Source organism: Solenopsis invicta, chromosome 4, assembly GCF_016802725.1.
Source record: "Solenopsis invicta isolate M01_SB chromosome 4, UNIL_Sinv_3.0, whole genome shotgun sequence".
NCBI classification, from domain to species: Eukaryota; Metazoa; Arthropoda; class Insecta; order Hymenoptera; family Formicidae; genus Solenopsis; species Solenopsis invicta.
The window spans coordinates 9,698,552-9,722,575 of NC_052667.1; the positions used below are offsets into that span (position 1 = coordinate 9,698,552).

At 33.7% G+C, this 24,024-nt stretch overlaps 1 protein-coding gene across 4 annotated transcripts in view; it reads right to left on the reverse strand.

Annotated features, from left to right (window-relative positions):
- Positions 1-24,024, reverse strand: part of LOC105198112 (trichohyalin) — an 81,221-nt gene that overhangs the window by 48,124 nt on the left and 9,073 nt on the right. For 3 of the 4 annotated variants that reach the window (XR_005574596.1, XM_026140949.2, XM_039448392.1), the window contains exons 4-9: positions 23,605-23,685; positions 21,155-21,296; positions 20,267-20,740; positions 19,900-20,175; positions 19,626-19,834; positions 16,274-18,810 (exon numbers count right to left, since the gene is read on the reverse strand). Coding sequence is in view for 3 of the 4 variants with exons in the window: in XM_026140949.2 (XP_025996734.1) it covers positions 16,274-18,810; positions 19,626-19,834; positions 19,900-20,175; positions 20,267-20,740; positions 21,155-21,296; positions 23,605-23,685 (3,719 nt within the window). In the remaining variant the exon portion in view is untranslated. The remainder of the gene's footprint in view (positions 1-16,273; positions 18,811-19,625; positions 19,835-19,899; positions 20,176-20,266; positions 20,741-21,154; positions 21,297-23,604; positions 23,686-24,024) is intronic. The other variant, XM_026140950.2, reaches the window with a different exon arrangement.

Sequence of the window (24,024 nt, forward strand, 5' to 3'; positions counted from 1 at the left end):
GCCTAACAAAAAAGTTTAACATGTAAACAGCTGTACGTGTACAAATTTCGCTTAGCGCACGTAAATAATGACAAACAGAGTAGTGTCTGTAGTTGATAGGTCTTTACGCAGATGGGAAATAATCGAAAAACAAAGACAGATCTATGCGTTGAACAAAGAGCGATAGCCTGGTCTCCCTCAAAAAATAATCTGCAATGCCGACGTCGAGGAAGTTCTTCGGTCACTATAGCATCCTCTTAAACACATAGAGTATTGTTTGTCCTTGTTTAACTTGCGATGAACAACAAGAATAAATTATGCTCTATTTGACTGATGTGCAATTTGGAATCTTAGGTATCCCCAATATCGCGCGCTTTGAATGCGGGAATCACAATCAAGAATACGTTGGATGCAGCCTCTCGGTCATTAAAAATTACTCACGAGCCAACAAAGTAGTCTACGTTATTGAGTTAAATCATAATTTATACTTTTCTGCGATTTCCTTATGACTTTCTCTCTCGTTTTATCTCGTCTTTTCATTCGTGACATTAGTATTAAATTACAGTAGTTCCCTTATGAATGCGCGTGTTTTTGAGACAAAATTTGATAAGATGTAAGGTAAGAATGTTATTTTCTACTTTTATAAGCAATGTTTGGTAAATTATTGATGTTATTTCGATTAAACGAGAGCGAGAAAGAAGGGGCTAAAAAAAAGTAGTGCAACTGCATGCAGCACGAGTGTGCACCTATCTACCTATTGACCACGGCCTCTCATAACGCAATACTTCTCTTCGGACAGTCAATTAGAAATATGCACTATCAAATGCTTGAATGTACTCGAGTAGATTTATATAAGATGTCTCTAAAATCTAATCCAGGTCCTATATCTCGAAAATGATTTTAGATGTGGAAAAATGTTTCAGACAAAAGTTGTAGGATAGCAATGCTGAAGTCGTCTGTATATGCAAATATTTTTGGATCAACACATGTTTTTATTGAAGACACAAATTGAAAAATCCTCTTACAGAATTAAAGTACATAACAAAGGGTGCAGGCTAATTTGATATAAAAAAACAAAAAAAATTATAAAAATATAGTTTTGTTAGTCAACATTTGCTACGCAAAAATTTGAGACTTTATTTTATACCATACTTATATAATACACCCTCGAAATTACAACAAAGAACAATATTGTGTTTTCAGAATAAACCTAGAAACTTTAGTATTAAGCAAAATAATGATTTGAAAATGTTATGTATAAACTGGAGTGCGGAATCAGTTTGAAAAGTAACAGAGCAGTAATTATGTAACGTAGTAATTGAGAGATCTTGCATTGGATGGCGCTGAAGTCGAAGATAAGAACAGATAATGTATTCATAAGTATATTTAACAAAGACCGCTAGCCTACTCGCCTGGTTTTATTGTTAGAGGTATTTCCCTTATCCTTTGCCCTGCAAGCCGCTCTACTCTCTGTCAAAGAAAAATCTGCAGTATCGACGTCGAGTGAGTTCAACCATCACTACAAAATCGCTTTAAACGCGTTTTTGTCGAAATAGGAGGAGAAAGTGGGGTAAATCGGACCTTATTCCAAATAGGACTCTTTTAATTTAAATGAATACAGTTAAGCAGATTTGGCCATTTATAATGTAAAGTCCTTATAAGATACCAAAAATGTGACAGCAGTTTGGCAGTTCTCTGTCATAACATTCATAAAATAGACACAAATATATATTTTTATCCTTCAAAAATTTAAAAAAAAAAGAAAATTCTTGTAACTCATTATTTAAAGGATACTAAAATTTTAAAAGGTAATTAATTTAAAATAACTAGAGAGTGTAGAATTCAAAAAATATCAATCAATTTTGTGATCACTTTTGCGGTTTATTGTAATAGAAGTTCGCCTATTTTTATAAGTGATTTTGGGCCATCCGCGTCCAGTCATCAATCATGTATATATTTTGTCGATAATGATGGTATCGTTAAGGAAAATATAGATTTAGCCCCCGCCGAAACTAGTTCTGATCTCCTTATGGTGTCATTTTATTTGTTTGACGACTCATCATCAAAGTTGTCTAATATAACACACATTACGTTCTGCTACAATATAAACATGGTATTGTGTTTTATTAACATGCCTGGATTGTATTCAAGCTTTAAAAAATATTGGATACATACAAGATGTACTGTTTTAATTTTTGCATTAAAATATCTCGTAAAATATAAGATACGGAAAAATGTTTCAATCAAAAGTTCTAGAGTTCGAAGGGGGATATAAAGTATCATTGGTTTGACCTTGGACGGAGCTGTCAAGCTCAAGGTGACGTTAATTTTTTTAAATGGTACACCCTATTTTTCATTACAGAATCTAATAGCTGATGTCAAGAACTTTCTAAAACAGTATAAGTTACTTTTCATTAAGTACTTTCTGAGTTGTAAGGTTTGAAGATTACATTATACTGTAACTTTCAAGCCTTACAACACGGAAAGTACTTAATAAAAAATAACTTATTTATACTGTTTTAAAAAATTCTTGACACCAGCTATTAGAATCAGAAATCAAAAATGTTATTTTAAAAAATTTATGTGACCTTGATCTGACTTTAGCGGCGCCATACAAGGTCAAACCAATGGTACCTTCTTATGTTCGCCTTCAAGCCCCACAACTTTTATTTGAAATATTTTCTCATATCTTTATAAATTACAAAATATGTCGATGCAAATGTTAAAAAGAGATATCCTGTACCAGGTGTATGCATAAGTTTTTTCCGGTTTTTTGGTAAAAAAAACACGTAATTTTCAAGAAAAATTAAATTTTTTTTATTCAAAATATTGGCCATCGGCTTCTACACATTTCGCCCATCTTTCAGGTAATTTATGAATACCATGCCAGAAAAACTGCTTGTCTTTTGCGGCAAACCATTTGTCGAGCCATTTTCCAACTTCCTCGAAATTGCTGAAGTGCTTCTCTGCGAGCGCGTGCCCCATTGATGTGAAGAGGTGATAGTCAGATGGCGCCAGGTCTGGGGAGTACGGCGGGTGCGGAAGGATGTCCCATCCAAGAGATTTTAAGGTGTCTTTCACTGGTTGTGCTGTGTGAGACGGCACATTGTCGTGTAACAAAATCACTTTGCCATGTCTTCTGGCTCATTCCGGTCGTCTTTCGATTAATGCGTGGTTTAAATTATTTATTATCATTTGTTAATTATCATTTGTTGGCGATAGCGTTGTGTATTAACGGTTTCGCAGGGCTTCAAGAGTTCATAATACACAATACCGTTCTGGTCCCACCAGACACAGAGCATGGTCTTCTTGCCGAAGCGATTTGGCCTTGGTGTTGATGGACCGGCTTCGTCAGGTGAAAGCCACAATTTTTTCCGCTTCGAGTTTTCAAAATAAATTCATTTTTCGTCACCCGTCACAATTCGATACAAAAATGATTTCCTTTCGTGGCGTTGAAGCAGCATTTCACAAGTGACTTTGCGATTTTCCATTTGACGTTCATTCAAATTGTGTGGGACCCATTTACCGAGTTTATTAATCTTTCCCATTGCTCGTAAACGTCTGCTAATTGTTTCTTGTGATATATGTAATGCTTCTGCTAATTGCCGTTGAGTTTGAGTTGGGTCATCATCCAATAATTCCTGCAATTGCTCGTCTTCGCATTTTTGTGGTCTACCAGAGCACTCACTGTCTTTCACATTGAAATCACCACTTTTAAATTGTCGAAACCATGTCTCACATGTTCTAATCGATGGAGCGTGTTCACCACATGTTTCTACCAGCAAATGATGACTTTCAACAGCCATTTTCTTTTGATTAAATAAAAAAAGCAATGCGTGCCGCAAATGTTGTTTTTCAGGCACAAAACTCGATATGATCACTGACCAATAAAACAAAGACGCTAGTTTTTGGCGGACTCAACTTGTGTGTGTTTGTAGTTCTATGTCAGACGAACAAAATGACGTATGTGTCAAATTAATACGCTGCGTACTTTTCGCTGGCGCCATCTCTTAGTGAAACCGAAAAAACTTATGTATACACCTGGTATATATCCAATAATTTTTAAAGCTCAAATACAGTCCAGGAATGTTAATAAAACACAATATCATGTCTATATTGTAACAGAATAACAGTAATATTTATCGTTTTGAATAGCTCTAATGATGAACCATCGAACAAAAGACATCATTAGGTCAGAACTTCTTTCGGCAGGGATTTAGGAATCTAAATCTATTTTTCTTTAATATTATACCATTATTACCTACAAAATTATATATATACAGGGTGATTCAGAACGACCCATGTGTCCCTGTAAAGACGTGTTCTTGGATAAATTCTGAGTCGATTTTTCCTGTACGAAAATTTTGTCCGACGCTTACTTTTTGAATAATAAGAGGATAAAGTTAACAAATCACGGGCCGTGTACACATGGTAGACAAAGGCGGCGCAACTCACCGTCCGATACGGGTAAGCGCCCGCGTCGGACGGTGAGTTGCGCCGCCTTTGTCTACCATGTGTACACGGCCCGTGATTTGCTAACTTTATCCTCTTATTATTCAAAAAGTAAGCGTCGGACAAAATTTTCGTACAGGAAAAATTGTCTCAGAATTTATCCAAGAACATGTCTTTACAGGGACACATGGGTCGTTCTGAATCACCCTGTATATATATATACAGGGTGTTTCAGACCACCCGTACACCCCTTTTCTCTTCGCAGGATTAGGACCAATCAAAAATATGTTCAGACGAAAGTTGTAGGGTTTCAAAAGATCTATTCAATGATCTTATCAGTTTGACCTTGGATGGCGTCGCCAAGGTCAGATCGAAATCACATTAAGTTTTTTAAATGAAACACCCTATTTTTGATTCCAGAATCTAATAGCTGGTGTCAAGACCTTTCCAAAACACTACAAGAAAGTTTATTTTCGTTGACTACTTTCCGAGTTGTGCGGCTTGAAAGTTACACTACCGCCAACACCATGTAAATAACAATATAAAATCACGCGTTACGCAGAAAGCCGTGCAGCCGACACAAAGAAAGTAAACACGCGAGCCGGGCCAACAAAAACAGATCATGAAAAATCGTGAAAGTTAGCTGTCGCGACCGTAGATAGTCACATACATATGTATGTCATAATATTATGTAATTACATTATTACTTTAACGGTAGCACACGAGCAATAACGAGCGCGGCTTTCTGCGTAACGATGTCTAACTCGTGATTTTATACATATTGTTATTTGCATAGGATGTAGTAGAGATGTATTCACCACAACGCTATTGTGACTCAACTCAACACGAGTGACAATAACTCTCTCAAACTTGTCACCTACGTCTTCAATAACCGTCATATCAGTATCAATCGCGCAACAAAAATCCGACCCTCTTTATTAGTCTAGGTTTATTTAGCCATGTCCTATTCCAATGAAGAAGCATATGATATGCTGCTAATTTTAGGTGAGTGTCGAGGTACATTCATTGCAGCGGAAAGATTGTGGCGGGAACGTTATCCTGATCGGACTCCTCACTCGCGAAATGTTTTTTCACGTTTGGCTAAACGAATCAAAATTAAAGGTGTCGTTCAGCCTCAACATAACAAAGGTACACAAATTCGTCGTCCGATTATGGATGAAAGAACAGTGGAAATTCTTGCATCGACAGAATTGAACCCTTATGATTCTTTAAGACGACGAGAACAAGATTCTGGTGTTAGTAAAATCAGTGTTTGGCGCATTCTAAAAAATAACAAATTTCACCCTTACAGAATGTCTGTTCATCAAGCGTTGAATTATAACGATATTAGACAGAGACTTGTATTTTGCAACTTTATAAGACAGCAACCACTTGATTTCCACTTGAAAATTTTATTTTCTGACGAATGTACACTTAAAAGTGATGGATCTGTTAATACTTGGAACTCTCGTTATTGGGCACAAAATAATCCTCACTGGTTGAGAGAAGTAGATCATCAAACCATTTGGAAAGTCAATGTTTGGTGTGGAATTATTGGAAGTCAAATCATAGGTCCTGTTTTCTTTGACGAAAATCTAAACGGTGATAGATATTTCGCCTTGATAATGACAGATCTTCCTGTCTTACTAGAAAATATTCCTCTGCAATTGCGCCTGAACATGTGGTTCCAACAAGATGCATGTCCGTCTCATACATCGAGAGTTGCTCGTGCGGCATTAAATACTATGTTCCCCGACAAGTGGATAGGCAAATACGGTCCAATCAATTATCCACCCCGATCACCAGATCTCACCGTCCTTGATTATTATTTCTGGGGAAGGATAAAAAAACTTGGTCTATCATGAACGTCCGACTACGAGGGATAATATGATTCGTAGAATAAGTGAAGCAATTCGATCCTTACGTGCCGAGGAAATTCTTCGAGCAACCAATGATTTTCAAAATAGAGTTGATGCTTTGCAGAGAATGGTGCTCACTTTGAACATTTAGTCGCTTAACAAAACATACACTCATTCATTCCCGAACGTGAGAGGCAAGGGGACTCACGTGAATCAAGCACCCCAAACGTAAGAGGCAAGGGGACTCACGTGAATCAAGCACCCCAAACGTGAGAGGCAAGGGGACTCACGTGAATCAAGCACCACAAACGTGAGAGGCAAGGGGACTCACGTGAATCAAGCACCCCAATGGGATGAAATTCTCGTCACGTCCACGTCGTTCATTCTGGATAATGCTAAGCACGGGAAAATGCATACAGTCAATCTGGACATGATTGATCATCAAACATAATCAATCCAGTTAATAAACAAAAGCAGAGTACATAAAACTTTGACTCCCCTTTTCCTCCCCCATACACATACGCATGCACGTATGCACACACCCACACACTAGATTAAATCCGACTAAGTAACCACCACATGGTACATCTTGAGTAATGCTGATGCTGGCGGTAGTGTAACTTTCAAGCCGCACAACTCGGAAAGTAGTCAACGAAAATAAACATTCTTATAGTGTTTTGGAAAGGTCTTGACACCAGCTATTAGATTCTGGAATCAAAAATAGGGTGTTCCATTTAAAAAACTTAATGTGATTTCGATCTGATCTTGGCGACGCCATCCAAGGTCAAACTGATAAGATCATTGAATAGATCTTTTGAAACCCTACAACTTTCGTCTGAACATATTTTTGATTGGTCCTAATCCTGCGAAGAGAAAAGGGGTGTACGGGTGGTCTGAAACACCCTGTATATGATTGATGACTGGAGGCGAATAGCCCAAAATGAGCAAACTTCTTTGTTCCAAAGTTCGAAAGAACTCGTGTCCAAATCGGATTTTTAAATCGGAATTGCAACTTGATCGTAGTACTAGTATTTAAAACCAAAACTAAAATCAGTCGCAAAAATTAAAAATCGCAGGCTCTCTGCTTAATTAAATTATCATGTTCCATTATGTGTATCATATGACTGTTAGAATGTTTTACAAGATTTGTTATTTTCATCGATCTTTTTATTAGTAAAGACACAAAAAAACCATATTGTACACGCAATAAGAGTTAATCTCCGCACTCGAGACAACAGCGTACAGCAAGCGGCCGTAAGAACGATTCTGCCATGGGGTGATTCATGAGCAGCCAATCTCTCGCGGTGCCTAGGAGTCACCTCAATAATGTTTAGACTTAAAATTAAATTTATTGGCAGTGAGCGTATGATTGTTAGTTTCACGCAAGGTATAAAGGAGTTAGTCGCGCCAAATCTAGCTCTCTTCTTATGCTCTTTTGTACACGAAACTACTAACAAGGGGAGCACCAGACATTGTCCCCTCCAATTTCGTTGAACTTTATATATGTTATAAACCTATCCTCCCACTAATTCATCTTAAAGTAATAGGACCCGCCTCTCAAGCATTCGCGAGAAAAACGCGTTTAAAGATTTACGTGTGCGTAATGTACCGTGTAGTAAGAACAGATTGACACCTAAGCAGCGTAGCCTAATCGCTAAGGCGCCTGACTACAATGCTGCATATTACTGGTTCGAATCTTACTTTTTCCATTTTCTTTTTAATTTTCTCGCAACGTATTATTGTGTGTGGTGTATGTTTTTAAATATTTAGCCTATAAAATGACTGTTTTAATTATACAATTAATTATATTTCAGAAATTATAAAATTCATCTATTTATTAATGTTTTGAATTAGTAGGAGGATAGGTTTATAACATGTATAAAGTTCAACGAAATCGGAAGGGACAATGTTTGGTGTTCCCCTTGTAAAACAATTAGCAAATGTAAAGTAAAAATGTAATTTGTGTTAGCAAATAATTTGGATAATTGTCTAGAATACCTCCACTACCTCCGATTTTGATAAAATTAGACTTATTTGACGCGTTTTTGTATAAAATTAAAAAATTTACCAGAAAAAAATGTCGGACTGCTCCGCAAACTGAGATATCAATCTCGTTAAAGTTGACGACTATTTAGGTTAGGAAATCTGTCATACCAACAAGATGTAGCGACGTGAAAATGCGCCGTGGCAACCATGGCAACATGCGCATGCTCCATGGCCACATACATATACGAAAAATGCGCGAAATTAAAACACGTATGTAAAGCAATATTTGTGACACACTTCAGTGATAAATATATTTATTGAATTATGAAAAGTAAATGCTTTGGCGGAAAAGAGGCTTCGCCCCTTCCTCTGCCCCCCGTCCACCACTTATTTCTTAACCCTAACCCAATCCAAATCTAAGTTTTAAATCAAAAAATGTTTTGCGTGGAAGTTGAAAACCTATGTGGACAGTACAATATACATTTTGTTATAGAACAATCCAATTAATTATATAGTTTACACATCTCTCCTTACGAAACAAAACAAAATGTACTGTTCATATGGGTTTCAATTTCCAAGCAAAACAATTTTTGATTTAAAACTTAAATTCGGCTTGTGTTAGGGGTGAAGAAATGGGTGGGCTGGGGAGAGGGGCAAAGCCCCTCTTCGCCTAAGCATTTGCTTTCCACGCAATAATTTAATAAATTTATTCATTTATCATTAAAATCACAAATATTGCTTTATATACGTATTTCAAATTAGCGCACTTTTGGTATATGAATGTGGCTATGGAGCATGCACATGTTGCCACGGCGCATCTTCACGCCGCTACATCTCGTCGAACAGATTTGATAACATAAATAGTCGTCAACTTTAACGATTAATATCTTGGTTCGCAGGGCAATCCGACACTTTTTTCTATCAAATTCTTTTATTTCATACAAAAACGCATAGAATAAGCCTAAATTCATCAAAATCGGAGGAAATATTCTAGACATTTACCATAATTTGATTGTAACATTTCAAATAAATTATATTTTTTATTCAAATAGAATAATTCAATCCTATTTTTTGCGCACGTCCACGTTTCACGCACTCTCCGACAACTGGTGATCGGGTCCTAAATCTGGTCCAAGAAATGTAAAATTAGTAAAATATTATGGCTCATCAGACTCAAAATAATTGAATTTTATTTATTTCAACTCTAATTATATAATATCATAACCTGATCGGGAAACGTCTAATTATATAAACTATCACTAATTTGTTTTTTTTTTTAATAAAATTTTTATTCTTTACTGTCAAATTACTCGTTTTTATTCAGTACTAAAAAAAATATACTAAAATTTTTTTAAATTCTATTTAAAAAATGATGAAAATAGAAGTGTTCGATTTAGATCAGGGAGTGGTTCGATTTGGGACCAGTAGTTTTTACATTTACGTTTTTACATTTTCCATTATAGTTTAACACAAGTGAGAGATACGTAAAGATGGTCTAAAGCAAAAATGAAGGAAATTAAATTATCTTTCCAACGGCATCTTCGTTTTTACGATCAGACTTTATTTGCGCCTTATAGAAAGTGAAAACTGCAAATAGGTCCAACTTGCCATACTCTCTCCTATTTCTCAAATCGGTACCTAAAACATCTCGAAAACAAGTGAATAAGATTTAAGTTTTTTTTCTATTTATTAAAAATACGCAGTCTTGACATTAGTTTTTTTTAGTCAATAAATTGATCAATTTTTATGCAGTAATTCGAACTCTTATATTCATTATCAGATAAACGTTATTTTGCAATAAACGAGTTTTAAAAATCGGCTACGACAAAGACTAGATATATCCATATATTTTTATCTACTGCATTTTTGTGTTTCAAATAAACCTAGTATACGTAGATTACTAGATCCCTAGAGCAGCTAACATCTGATGCCAATGCGATATCTTTTTTTAATATTTTTAATACAATAAAAGAATTACATTTTATTAAAAATTTATATAAAACATTGAGACAAATCCCGCTTTGATACCTCTAATACAGAAAAGAAGTTCATTAATATATAGCGCTATTTTTGGTGCTTCTGAGTGAAATCCTTTAACTTGATTTAAGACGATGCTGGAGTCGTTTGTATACGCGAATCAATAAATCTTTTTATTGAAGACATGGATTGAAAAATTCTCTTACAGAATGAAAGTACAGACAATAACAAAGTCACATGGCTACAATTTGATATGAAAAACAAAACAAAATTATAAAAATATAGTTATGTTAATCAACATTTGCTACGCACAGAAATTTGAGACTTTGTACATGTAAAATAAACAAGGTTCGGCCTCAGAATTACAACAAAGAACAATACTGCGCTTTTGGAATAAAGCTAGAAGCTTTAGTATAAAAGAAATCCTCTATTTTAGGAATTTCATTGTAAATTGACGTGCGGAAGCACTTTGAATAGAAACAGAGCAGTAATTGTGTAACATGATACATGACATTGAGAGATCTTGCATTATATGGCGCGAAAGTCGAAGAATAAGGACAGATAAGTGCGTTTGAGAAAAAATGCTACCCTATTCCCCTTACTTTTCACCCCGCTCGCGACCACAAGTCACTTGACATTTCATCAGAGAAAAATCTACAGTACCAACGTCAAGTAAGTTCCACCGTCACTCCAGCATCGCCTTAAGCCTGTTCTACAATAGCATAAAGACAAGACCGTAAGGTTGTAAGGCGTGGTTTTAAGAGCTCTAAGCAAATGAAAATTTTCATTTCTTACGTTACAACTTTACGTCTTGTGTTTACTGCTATTGTAAAACAAGTTTTAAAACCATGCCTTACGGTCTTATGTTTATGCTATTGTAAAACAAGCTTTAGTCCCGGTCTACAATAGTGTAGTAAGCCTTAAGTCTTTTGCTCTAAGATCTATGCTATGATGTAATTTCCGGCAAAAACTGTTTCCCGCGCTACCATAAACTTTAATCCCTAAGCTTTAAGCGAGTTGGCCAAGTCCCAACTGTTAAGTTTAAGAGTTAGATCCAAACAAATTTCCATAGTAAAGTAACAGTTAAAAAGTCTCGTCCATGCGCTAAAAATTACATTGCGCAAGTAAGTTAAAGCAATGATAGGATGATTGTATTATCATATTCGAATCACAAACAGGACACATAACCTACAATATTTTGCCTTCACTCATTGACACTGTGGATTACGCCTCGGGCACATTATAGATAGGTCTGATGTAAGATCGTTTATTACGACTTATTGCTTAAGTCTCGGTCTACAATAAGTGTAGCAAACCTTAAATCTTTTACTCTAAGCTCTATACTATGACGTAATTTCCGGCAAAAACTGTTTCTCGTGCTACGTTAAACTTTAATCTCTAAGCTTTGAGCGAGTTGGCCAAGTCCCAACTCTTAAGTTTAAGGATTAGATCCAAACAAACTTCCACAGTAAAGTGACAGCTACCCTTACAAAAAAGAACTATTACCGGCCGTGTGATTTCACGCGGCTGTGTGATTATTACTGGTGGCTCTGTAATTATCAAGGCGTATATTATTGCTTCTACAATAATTACTAGCAACAGAATACAGACGAATATTACTCGTTTGTTGAGTATCACTAGAAAGACTACTGCATATGTAATAACTACTGGGACTTGCTTAGGTTGTGCGATGGTGTGCGAATGTGGACATGGAGATAAAGTGAGGCTGAGTATGATGTTGCAGTATATTAGAAAGAATTAGAAAAGTAAAGAGGTATAAACTAGAGAGATAAAAGGGTAAAAAAGACGAGTAATTGGAGGCAGAATTAGGGGAAAAAGATTTGTGGTAATATTGGAAGATATAGGAGGAAGAAACAGGAATAGGTTAGAGAAGACAATGAGGCGGGAGAATCCAGAAGGACCGGTAATAAAGTAGGAAGGTAACGGAATACAACGAGGAAAGTAAGAAAAACAAAAAGAGTGGCAAGTAGAAAAAGAGTTAGGAGAAATGTTAGAGAAATAAGACGGTAGAAACAAAGGCAGAAACAGCTATAGGAAGGATAATGTGATAGGTAATGCAAGGAATCTGGCAGAATGGTTTATGGAAAAAGGAGAACATATTGTAAATAAGAAAATAAATGAATGGAAGGAGATTGGAAGAAATGTATAGAGGCATGGAGACGGTGAAAAAAGTATTAGTATAGAAAAAAAGTAGCAAAGGAAAATACATATTAAGATGTAAGATAGGAAGAGGATCAGGCATAGATATAGGTATCGATATAGAGATTGTGAAAGTAAACGTAAAGGAAATGAAAAATGTAAAGTTATGGACAAATGTATAAACAATTGTTAATTAAAGGTCCAGGGTGGTTTGGTATATAAAGAAGAAGACGGAGGAAACTCAGATCACTGGCCGTTGGAGATTGAAGTTATAAAGTATAAAGAATGGAGGAAGAAGTACAGAAGACAAATAAGAAGAAAAAGGAAATAAAATAAATATATAGGACAAGAAGACGACAAAGGTGTATAGGCAGAAAGGAAAAAGAAACCGGAGTTTAAGTAAGAATTCAAAAAAAAAGGAGGCTGTTAGATTGTTAAAGGAGGAATGGAATAAAGCAGCAAAATATTCTTGTATAAAAGATACAAGAATAATATAAATAGTATGAGTATTATATTATATAAAAAATAAAATATTTATATATATTTGTAAAATTGTATGGAATAAACAGCTATTATTGTGTGTGCGTGCGTGCGTGCGTGCGTGTGTGTGTGTGTGTGTGTGTGCGCGCGCGCGTGTGTATTCATTTATTATTTGTGACGTGTATGGTACATATAAGTGACATTATATAAGACATCCTACAAGAGAGGTTTTTTGGAATAATTTCAGTAGTTATTGATAAAGCAACAATATTTTAGTAATATAATTTTCAGTTAATTTTGAAACAAAATTTATTGGACATAATCAACAATATATTTACTACTACTTCAGTGGTAAAAAAATAGCAATAATATATTTTGAGCCTTGTATCTACTAATTTTTTTTTAATTAACTGGAAATCATTAGTAAAATATTGTTGTTTTATTAGTAACTACTGAAATTATTCCAGCTTCTTTTATTTAGACAGCAATATTTGGGCAATATTATTTTGGCAGTAATATATTTCGGCAGGGTACAAAATAATTATTGACTTTTATGTAATTGCCAATAATATTTTCTGTGACATTCTGTAATATTTCCTATAATATTCAGTAGTATTTTTTGTAATATCTAATAATATTTAGTAATATCCAGTAATATTCCTATGTAATTATCAGTAATATCTATGTGTAATCGACAATAGTTCTTTTTCGTAAGGGTAAAAAGTCCCGACCGTACGCTAAAAAGTACATTGTGCAAGTAAGTTAAAGCAATGATAGGTAATATGATTGTATTATCCATATTCGAACTACGAACGGGACACATAACCTACAATATTTTGCCTTCGCTTGACACTGTGGATTACGCCTCGGGCACATTGTAGACAGGTCTGATCATTTACTACAGCTTATTGCTTAAGACAAGACTACTACTTAAAGCAAAAAGCTTAAGGCTTACTACTATTGTAGACCGGGACTTAAGGCTCCTCAGCCAAGAACTTCGTGTTGACGGTAGCGACGTAAACAAAATTAGAACTAATAGGCATAAAACGTGACAAATTGTGTTGCGTATGAAATGTTGTTGCGTATTTCATTTCGTTATGTGTTTCATTGTGAAAATGTGACTTGTTTCGTAATTACCAAATTCGTAAAAATGAACCGCAAGTAAAGTTTCTTTGAATCTTATACGTAAATGCATTTTTTTTTGACTGATAAATGCATGACTTCACTTTACTTGTTTTTTACAACTATTTACTAACTGTTAGGTGGAAAAAGTATAGTCAAAATCCATTTTTACAAGTGTTTTAAAACGATCTCATTGTTCTGTTTTATCAAAATTTTCTTTATTTACAAATACCACATCAGAAACTTTTATGATTACTCGCTTTTAGCTGGGTATACACTTAGCAAACAAACACCAAACGAACAGCTGCAAACACATTTATAAACGTTTATATCGTGCATGAATTCTTTTTGATGTACTGCTTCATGAGCGAATCGAGCTGAATGCAAACGTTCTATTCGTATTCGCTTTAGCTTATATATCTACTAAATAATAATAACAAACGTTCGAATTCGCTGTTCGTTCGCTAAGTGTATACCCAGCTTAAGACGTCACGACTTCAATATGGAGAGTAGACAGAAACTTTAATTTTATTGGAGATGGAATTCGAAAATTGCCTGAGAGATGAGACAAAGTAGTAGTCAGTGATGGACAATACTTTGATTAATCTATTCATTCAATTTGTTCTAATAAATTTGTTCTGAAATAAATGCATTTTTGACCATAAAAAAACAGACCAAATTAATTTATACTCCCAATAATACAACTTTTAACTAATTGTGTCCTTTTCATTCATGTAGTTTTAATCTACGTTACGTGATCGTGCTCTCTGTGTCGGAGATCTGGGTTCAAATCCCACTCATAAAAAATATCTGATTTTATTCAATCGCTATCTCTCGGAACGCAATGACAAACTACCGAAAGTATCTTGCCAAAAGAATTCCTCTAACAAGGCCCGACCGATGATCTCACCAATTTTAATAAAATTTTATGGGTGTGTAGTATTCACTCACACCTTTGTTGTAGCCGTTCGTTGCACAACTTAGGCATTCTCTAGAAAATGACGATTAAATATTTCCAGCATTTATGAGTACCGTTACAAAAGAACGGTTCGCAAGTAAGCGGCGCGGCGTAAAACATTAGGACATTGACTGGTACACTTGGGATCCCAAGTTCAATCCCCGCAAATGCGATTTTTTTTATCTTATATTTTTTTAATTGTTACATATAATTTTTAAACTATTTTTAATTATTTAATATACATGTTATTTAAAAAAAAATGAGGTAATTAAAAATGCTTTTTTTTATTATTAATTAAATTAAAATTTCTCATAAACCCCAAAAAATATATTTGCAATAAAAATTTACAATGATTGTTTTAAGAACGTCAAAATAAATGTTTCTATAAACCGTTATACCTACAACGGTCTCCAAGTAAAACGGTTTTGTTTTTTTTTGTCTAGACCTTATGTTAGCTTGTATACAAAACTTTTTGCTTAAAATTGTAAAACAGTAATTGTAAATTTTTATTGTAAATATATTTTTTGTTCTTATTTTTTAGGTCTTTTATTCTTGTATAATATATTTTTTGTGTTCATAAGAAATTTTAATTTAATTAATAATAAAAAAGTATTTTTAAATTCCCTCACTTTTTAAAAATAACATTTTATATTAAATAATTAAAAACGGTTTAAAAATTATATATAACAATTAAAAATATAAGATAAAAAAATCGCATCTGCGGGGATCGAACCTGGGATCCCAAGCGTACCAATTGACGTCCTAATGCCCTACGTCACGCCGCTTACTTGAGAATCGTTCTTCTGTAACGGTACTCATAGATGCTGGAAATATTTAATCGTCATTTTCTCGAGAATGCCTAAGTTGTGCAACGAACGGCTTTACTACAATAAAGGTATGAGTGAATACTACACACCCATAAAATTTTATTAAAATTGGCGAGATCATTGTTGGATCCTCCCCTTGTAAATTAGGCCATTTAGAATCGGTGTTTAAATTGTATCCCGTTTATTTGTGTAAAATATAAAAAGCGCACACCACAAAAATACATTAAGAAATCACTACTGATAAGGAGTAGAGAGAACTTTAACTAAATTCATTTTATAAGCTATTAGTTTTAACTTTAAAAAAATATTAACTTACTCAACGCTGCTTATTTTAAAATAGTAATTTTTATAAATACATCCTTTAAATATTTCTATTATTCCATTTCAACTATTTTCTCTAGCACTGTTATGATAACCTATATAATCATGCGTGCCTAAAAATTTTCTTTTATAAGCGTGAAAAAGATACTTACTTGAGATTTTTGAGAAAGCGCAGGGGAACTAGGACTGTACAGTTCTACGATCTTCTCCTTGAACTTCACATCCGACTTCGAAAGTTCTTGAAGTTGTTCTCTAGTCTGATGCTCCTTAATGGATGGAAGTTGTTCGTCATTCACAGAAATCAAATGTTTTACTGATGAATCATTCTTCGCCTGTAGAAGTCTAATTTCTCCCGGTGCCCATGAACTGTCTAATAATTCTCTACTCTGCGGTTTTCTATGATACAAATCTATCAGATTAGATTTACTAGAATTTTCTGAATAATGCGTAGCGTGAGAGTCTCGCTTTTTTATTTCATTCAATTCCTGTTCGCACTTGTTTTTCTTGGACCACTTGACGTACTCTTCCTCCCATATGTCTTTAATTTCCGATTTCTCTTCAGAATGAGAACCCATGTCCCAGCGGCTTTTTTTAACTCGTTTATTACCAGGCTTTGCAATTAATTTAGCCGTATCTTCTTTGATATTTTTTACTTCATCTGTTTTAGTCCATTCGTTCTCTATCGTGACAATATCGTTGCAAACTTCCATCTGTTCAGTATTTGTGCGAAAGTGAGACTCCTCTTCGATATCCCAATCGTCCGTTTTCTCTGTTCTACGCTTACTTTTTTGTTCCTGGAGCATCATCTCTTCTCTCTCACCTTCTTCCTGTTCTTCTTCCCATATCCTTATTGAACACAAACGTTCTTGCCTTTTTTTCATTTCTCTTACATTCTCTTTCTCCTTTTCTATTGCGATGTACGTGTCCGTTTTCTTATCATATCTAACTTCTTTTTCTACTTTCTTCAACAAACTGCTTTTTCGTTTACTCATAATCAGATCTGATATTGCTTCCAAACTATCCACCTCCCACTCGTCCGCCAGAAGCTGCTTTTGACACACTTCTTTTTCAAGCTGTGTAAGCGACGGCACGTTCAATGTGTCAAAATCTGTTTCTCCCCATCTTTGTTTCTTCTGCTTTCCTAATTTTTTCAAATACTTAGAGTCATTTTGCATTATTTGTTGAGTAATACGATCGCTCTCCCTTTCCCAATTTGCGAGAAACTCAGTGCTACTTTTGCTATCCTTCTCTTTCCTTTTCTTTCTTTTCACTTCAACCTCCTCATCTGATTTTGCTTTTCCTTCATGAATCCTTTCTTCATTGGCTTTAGATTCTCTATCCTTATCTTGCTCAACATTATCTCGACTGTGTTTCCTCTTCATTCGATATTTACTTTTTTCTAAACCATCCATCTTTTCTGATTCTCCAGTACGATCTTGACTCGAGGTATCACCATCATTTTGTTGCACCGTCATCACAGAATCTATTTCCCATTGTTCCATGAAACTTTCGTCAGATTTACTGTCTTTTCTCTCCTTTTTCTGCTTCAAGCATTCACTGTCAAGTACACTCGTATCAGCAACGATCTTTTTCGTAGATACGATTTGATCGGATCTTTTTCTGTCTTCACTTGCTACTTCCTCTTTAATCTTTCTTCCTGGAGTCACAGATTGTGATTTCGTTCCATCTGAGGATAAAGGAGGAGACTTTGATATTTTGCTTATATCTCCGTTATTAATAGATTTGGCCTCTATCGTCTTCTTTTTAGCCCTTTTTTTCTTTTTCGTAAGCTCATCTGAATCGCTACTGTTGGAATCGGTGCTCACTTTTCTCCTTCGCTTCTTCTTTATTCGCACAATGCGTTTCACCTTTTTTCTTTTCTTTCCGATCTTCTTTCTTTTTCGTTTCCTTTTCTTTCTTTGCTCCGAGCTGCTGGAGTCGCTACTACTGCTGCTGCTATCCGTGCTATCTGAATCGGAAGATGACGAATTGCTTAGTACTTTCCGTTTGCGTTTCCTCTTCTTCTTTTTCTTTTCCTTTTCCGAATCCGAGGTGGTACTACTAGATGAATCACTGCTGGATATTAATTTCTTTTGTTTCTTCTTCTTTTTCACTTCTCTAGATTCTGTATTTTCATCGCTCAATCGTTCAACCTTGATCCTAACATTCTCCCAGTCACTCGGTATCGATTTAGAATCCTCAGATTCATCGTCGTTTTCGTTTGAACCATTTTCAATTTGTATATTTTCATCGACTTGTATTTGACAGTCTGTTGACTGAGTAGACTCTTCACATTCTGTACTCTTTATCGATCCTTCCAGAATTTGTAGCTTATCTTTTTTATCAAATTTCTCTTTTGACGGTATTTCCATGTTTGTATTATCTTCAGCTAAATTAGATTCTATATTGAATTCATGATAACTACAGGGAGAAGCAGATTTAAGGTTCCTATTTGGAGAATATTCCTTAGTCACGTCGGTCGTGGTGCACACCATCTTCATAAATTGTTCGTATTCCGAGGCTAACTTTTCATTTCCGGCGGGCTGCAGCGAAGATGACGTCGAAACTTCGTCATTTGGCGTCAGATTTTTAATGGTCTTTTCACTAGATTTGTTTTCTTCTTTAGTACTCTCGGTATTATCAATTTTGTCCTCGTCTGTTACACTAGAAGTAGTGGAACCTATCTCTTCTTTTAAAACAAGAGACAAATTATTATTATCTCAAAGATTTTTTAATATTATACACATTATCATCATTGTCAAAAACAGAGTTGACTGGAAAGAAGTCCAGTAAATAGAACAAGCCACAGTAAATTATTATTTCTACTACTCGGATTTTATCTAACAAAATAAACTATCAGAAATTATAAAAACACTGTTATACTAAAATATTTTTATATTTTTATGCAAAAGAATATCTTTGCTTGTTATTTGGTAAATCATAAAAAATGATATAAGAAACAAAACAGAACCAATAGTAACAAAATCTTATAATAAAACATTTTTTAAATTTAAATTATAATGTGAAATACACTTTCAGAAAAGCTTCAGAGATATAAACGTTACTAAATTTCATATTAATTTTTAATTTAATAAAAAAAATAGAATAACAAAACATTAAAAATTTTTATGAATATTGATATAGTTTACGGTTATATTCAATAACTTTTGTAACAAAAACAGTAATTTGTTTGTCATGCCAATTCCTAATCTATCAAAGATTGTACTTTTGATAAAATTTAAATTGAAAAATACTTTCAATTGACTTAATTAGCAACATTCTTCTATTGTTTTCCCCATTTAACTGTTTTTAGTACAAAAAAAAATTTCAGTTATCAGTTTTTCCGGAAAATATTGTTTTTAGTAGAACTTTTACTAAAGTTTCGAAACGATCTTCGAAGATTTTAAATTTTCGAAATAAATCACTAATTCTAGATTTCACTATTAGCTAAATAAATTTTATTTAAAACATATGGAAATTTGCCAATCCTAAAAAATCACTTACGTTGACTCGTGAAAACTTGCAGTTTGTTTGCAGGATTTTCAACTTCTTTTGCTACACTGGCAGACAATGTTTCCTCATCCTCGCTATCCCATTTTGATTTGGGAAGTTGTACAGTAGTCACTTGCCACGTAGTATCTTTATGATGTTCAATTGCATTTATTTGTTGATACCAATTACGCTTCTGTTGCACTGTGTCTTCCGTATCAATCCTGTAAATTACAAAGATGTATATAGGTAAAAGAAAATTTCGGACGGGAAAGATATTGCAATGTACCGTGGTAGAGATGCCTCGCATATATCTCGTATCTTCTCGCGACGTTCAGGAGTAACGGCTTCTAAAAGTTGCGAAATGCCTAACAGAAGAGAAACGCGTGGATTTTCGCAATATGACAACTGAAGTCCCTTTGTTCGCTTCGTTAATCTGATCGACTCGGGTGGATACTTTTTGGATCCGTGAAGTCCCTCAGCTATTAGTGCTTGACGTTTCAGACGATGATTACTTAACATTAACATCTGTTCGAGATAGCGCGTATAATCTTGCTGCATTGGTCTGAAATATGCAAACACGCTCGATATATACATATATAGATATATAAGTAAAATTTAAAATTTCATTTTAAAAACTTGAGAATATACTGTACTTGATTTTTACAGATTTTTTCGAAATAACACGTCTTCTAAGATAAATGACATCATCGAGAGTTAAACCAAACTTTCGCACTTCCGCCCATGAGTTGCTCTTCAATAACACCTTTTCTTTCCATTTGTCCCTTTTATCTTTGTCTCTTTTATCTTTGCCTTCGGCTTCAGTTTCCGGCGTATCATTTCGTTTCTCTTTTGTATTTTCCTTCTTAGTCTTTGTTGTTTCAGTTTTTTCTCTCGTCTCATCTTGTTTTTCTTTTCCGTTTTCCTTTTTATCCTTCCCTTCTTCTTTCTTGTCGCGGCTTACATCTATCTTATTTTCTCGCTTATCTTTATGATTTTTCTTTTTCTTATCTTTCTTATGCTTTTCTCTATCCTGAGATGATTTCTGCGTAGAACGCTCTGTGCTTCCATTTCGATCTTTAACATCTTGATTCGAACTGTCTTTTTCAATTTTATCGCGATGTCGATGCCTTGTAAAATTGATTAGCTTCAATTATTAAATAAAAAAATATAATAGAGAAATTATATTACGTATAAAAAATAGGAAAATATATAAGACTAGAAGGCCTGTATTAGTTACAGCAATTCTTGCTGCCAAATAATAAGTTTTTAATTTTTACAATTTCCAACTCAAACTGCGCACTACAATTTTTCTGGGGAAGGAGAATATTATATGTTTCTTATAGCATTAATATTACTATTCCGGCTTTATGATTGATAAATATGTGGCGCCCAGTTTAAGTGAGAAATTGTAAAAATTAAAAATTATTATTTGCCACCAAGAACCGTTGTGACTGATACAGGCCTTCTAGTCTCGTGTTTTAATTTCGTCAGTCCGATAACGTATTATTGTTCAGGAAGATATATGTTATTCAAGATGTTACCTTTCCGAATATTTTCGATCACTTGACCTATTTTTACGATCGTCGTTCAGCCCCTCACGTTTATTCTTTTCTTTCGCACGTCTTGTATTTTCGAATAAACTAGATGTGTTCTTGCCAGTATGACTCTCGTCTTCCATACTTGCTACAAAAAAAAGGTTTATTATTCAACGTCTGATTTAGGCTATGATCTATTTAACAATATAAAAACTTCAAAGTAAGTATTCTTTAATTGGTCAATTAATTCGTATAATTTTTTATTTTGATTGATCAATCACACTCTTCAAAGTATTTGTAGTGTTAAATAAATTTTAATCTACACTCACCCGCAAAAAACGGGCTACCAAATTTTATCACAATTTTTTAATATTTTCAAGTAGCAATAACTCAACAAAAAAGTATCGAATTGAGATGAAACAAGGCTCAAATTAAAGCGTATACATTTCCCTTAATAGCCAAGAAAATCAAAATTTGATTACGAACAATTTTCACAAAATGACAAACATTTAAAACAAGCATTGAAAAAGAAAAAAAATTTTTTCTTTAATGTATTACGTTGTTCAGGGAAATCGGCTGCCTAGCACAAAAATGTTTAAGCTTTTAAGCTTATTAATTTCCAAACAAATCCATATTTTTAACAATTTTCTACAATAATTTTTAACAAAGTTATAGCGTTTTAAAAAAAGTATTACAAAACGGACAACTTTTTCTTGTAAATTCTGAAAGAAATTATTGTATAGGATACTTGATCAAAGATATCATTTCCCTTGATAGCTAATAGTCCAGGAGATAATGACACAAATTTTCAACTAACACCGACAAAGTTGATTTTCATTTATACATTTGTTTTCGTGTTACAAATGAATAAAATGACCATCAGCCCACGATCCCGCGGGACGGGGGACTTCCACAGTGTCTCAACAATGTAAAAAAAGAAGTGTTAATATTAACGAAAAGTTAATATCGAAAAAGCTGAAAATTCTTGTACTTACTATTGACAACATGAAATGTCGAAAGAATACCGTCAGCCGCTGCAATTGCGGAACGTCGTGCGTCAGTCACTCATATTAATATGTGAAAAAAATAGGGGTATAATAATTATGCAGTATAGGGGACTCAGTTCCAATCATGTTGACCTTGACACATGTTATAGAGGCAAGGATACTAAACAACTTTTTCTTATAAATTAATTAGCGCTCTCGTACAGTTTTCGAAATATACTTAGAGAAAAAAAAACAGTTTTTCTTAATTATTTCCAAAAATATTTATTTTACAAAAAGAAAGATCAAACAAACAATGAAGCTCGTGATAAGCTCTACAATAAAGATTATAGACATATTTTACCTAACTTCAATACTTTAGTCGTTATAATAAAAAAACTATTTGAAGACATTGTGGAAGCCCCCGTCCCGGGATCGTGGGCTGACGGTCATTTTATTCATTTGTAACACGAAAACAACTGTACAAATAAAAATCAGCTTTGTCGATATTGGTAAAAAACTTGTTTCATTACCTCCCAGACTATAAGAAAAACAAAATTTAATTACGAACAATTTTCACAAAATGGCGGACATTGAAGACGGACATTGAAAAGGAGGAAAAAAAATTGAAATTTGAAAAGAGAATTGAGATTTAAAATTCTTACTTTAATTTCCTTTTTGATCAAGTATTCCATGCAATAATTTGTTTCTGAGTTATATTGTTACGAGTAAAAGTTGTCCGTTTTGTAACATTTTTTTTAAAACGCTATAACTTTGTAAAAAAAATCATACGTTATGGAAAATTGTTAAAAATATGGATTTCTTTGAAAATTAACAAGCTTAAAAACTCATACATTTTTATGCTAGGCAGCCGTTTTTTCTGATCAATGCAATAATTTAAAAAAAATTTTTCCCCCTTCTTAATATCTGTCTTCAATGTCCGCCATTTTGTGAAAAATGTTTATAATTAAATTTTGATTTTCTTGACTATCAAGGGAAATGATCTTTGATCAAGTATCCTATACAATAATTTCTTTTCGAGTTATACCGAGTTTACAAGAAAAAGTTATCCGTTTTTTAACACTTTTTTTAAAACGCTATAACTTTGTCAAAAGTTATCATTAAAAATATAAATTTGTTTAGAAATTAATAAGCTTAAAAGCTCATACATTTTTGTGCTAGGCAGCCGAGTTCTCTGGGCAACGCAATAGATGCAAGAAAAAAAATTTTTTCCTTTTTTTCATGTCTGTCTTAAATGTCCGTCATTTTATAAAAATTGTTCATAACCAAATTTTGAGTTTCTTGGCTATCAAGGGAAATGTTTACGCTTTAATTTGAATCCTGTTTCATCTCAATCCGATACTTTTTCATCGAGTTATCGCTATTTAAAATTATTAAAAAATTGTAATAAAATTTGATGGCCCGTTTTTTTGCGGGTGAATGTATAATCGAGTAACTGTATAAAAATAATACCTGCTGCCATAGCTTCCGCAAGTAACATCTTACTTTTAGATTCCTCCCTTCGAATTTCCTCAATAGCCAGAATTTTCTCTTCTATAAAATTATAATTTTTATATAGTGAAAGTTAAAACACATTTATAAACTGATAAACAATTGTATATACATAATTCAAAAATAAATATATATTCTTAAGAAAAAAAAAACAAGAATTTAAATAGTGACTTTGTTGCCGAGATATTTTGTGGCAAAAAGAAAATTTTAATAATTTACAACCTTTTAAAATTTTAATAATTTACAGCCTTAAAATTTTAAGACTTTCCAACTCAAACAAATGGAAACAAGCTTTAGACATTGTTAATAAATAAGAAACAAAATTTTTAACAATAATTTGTTATTTAAATAATATTTTGTATGTAACAAAGATATTTTAAT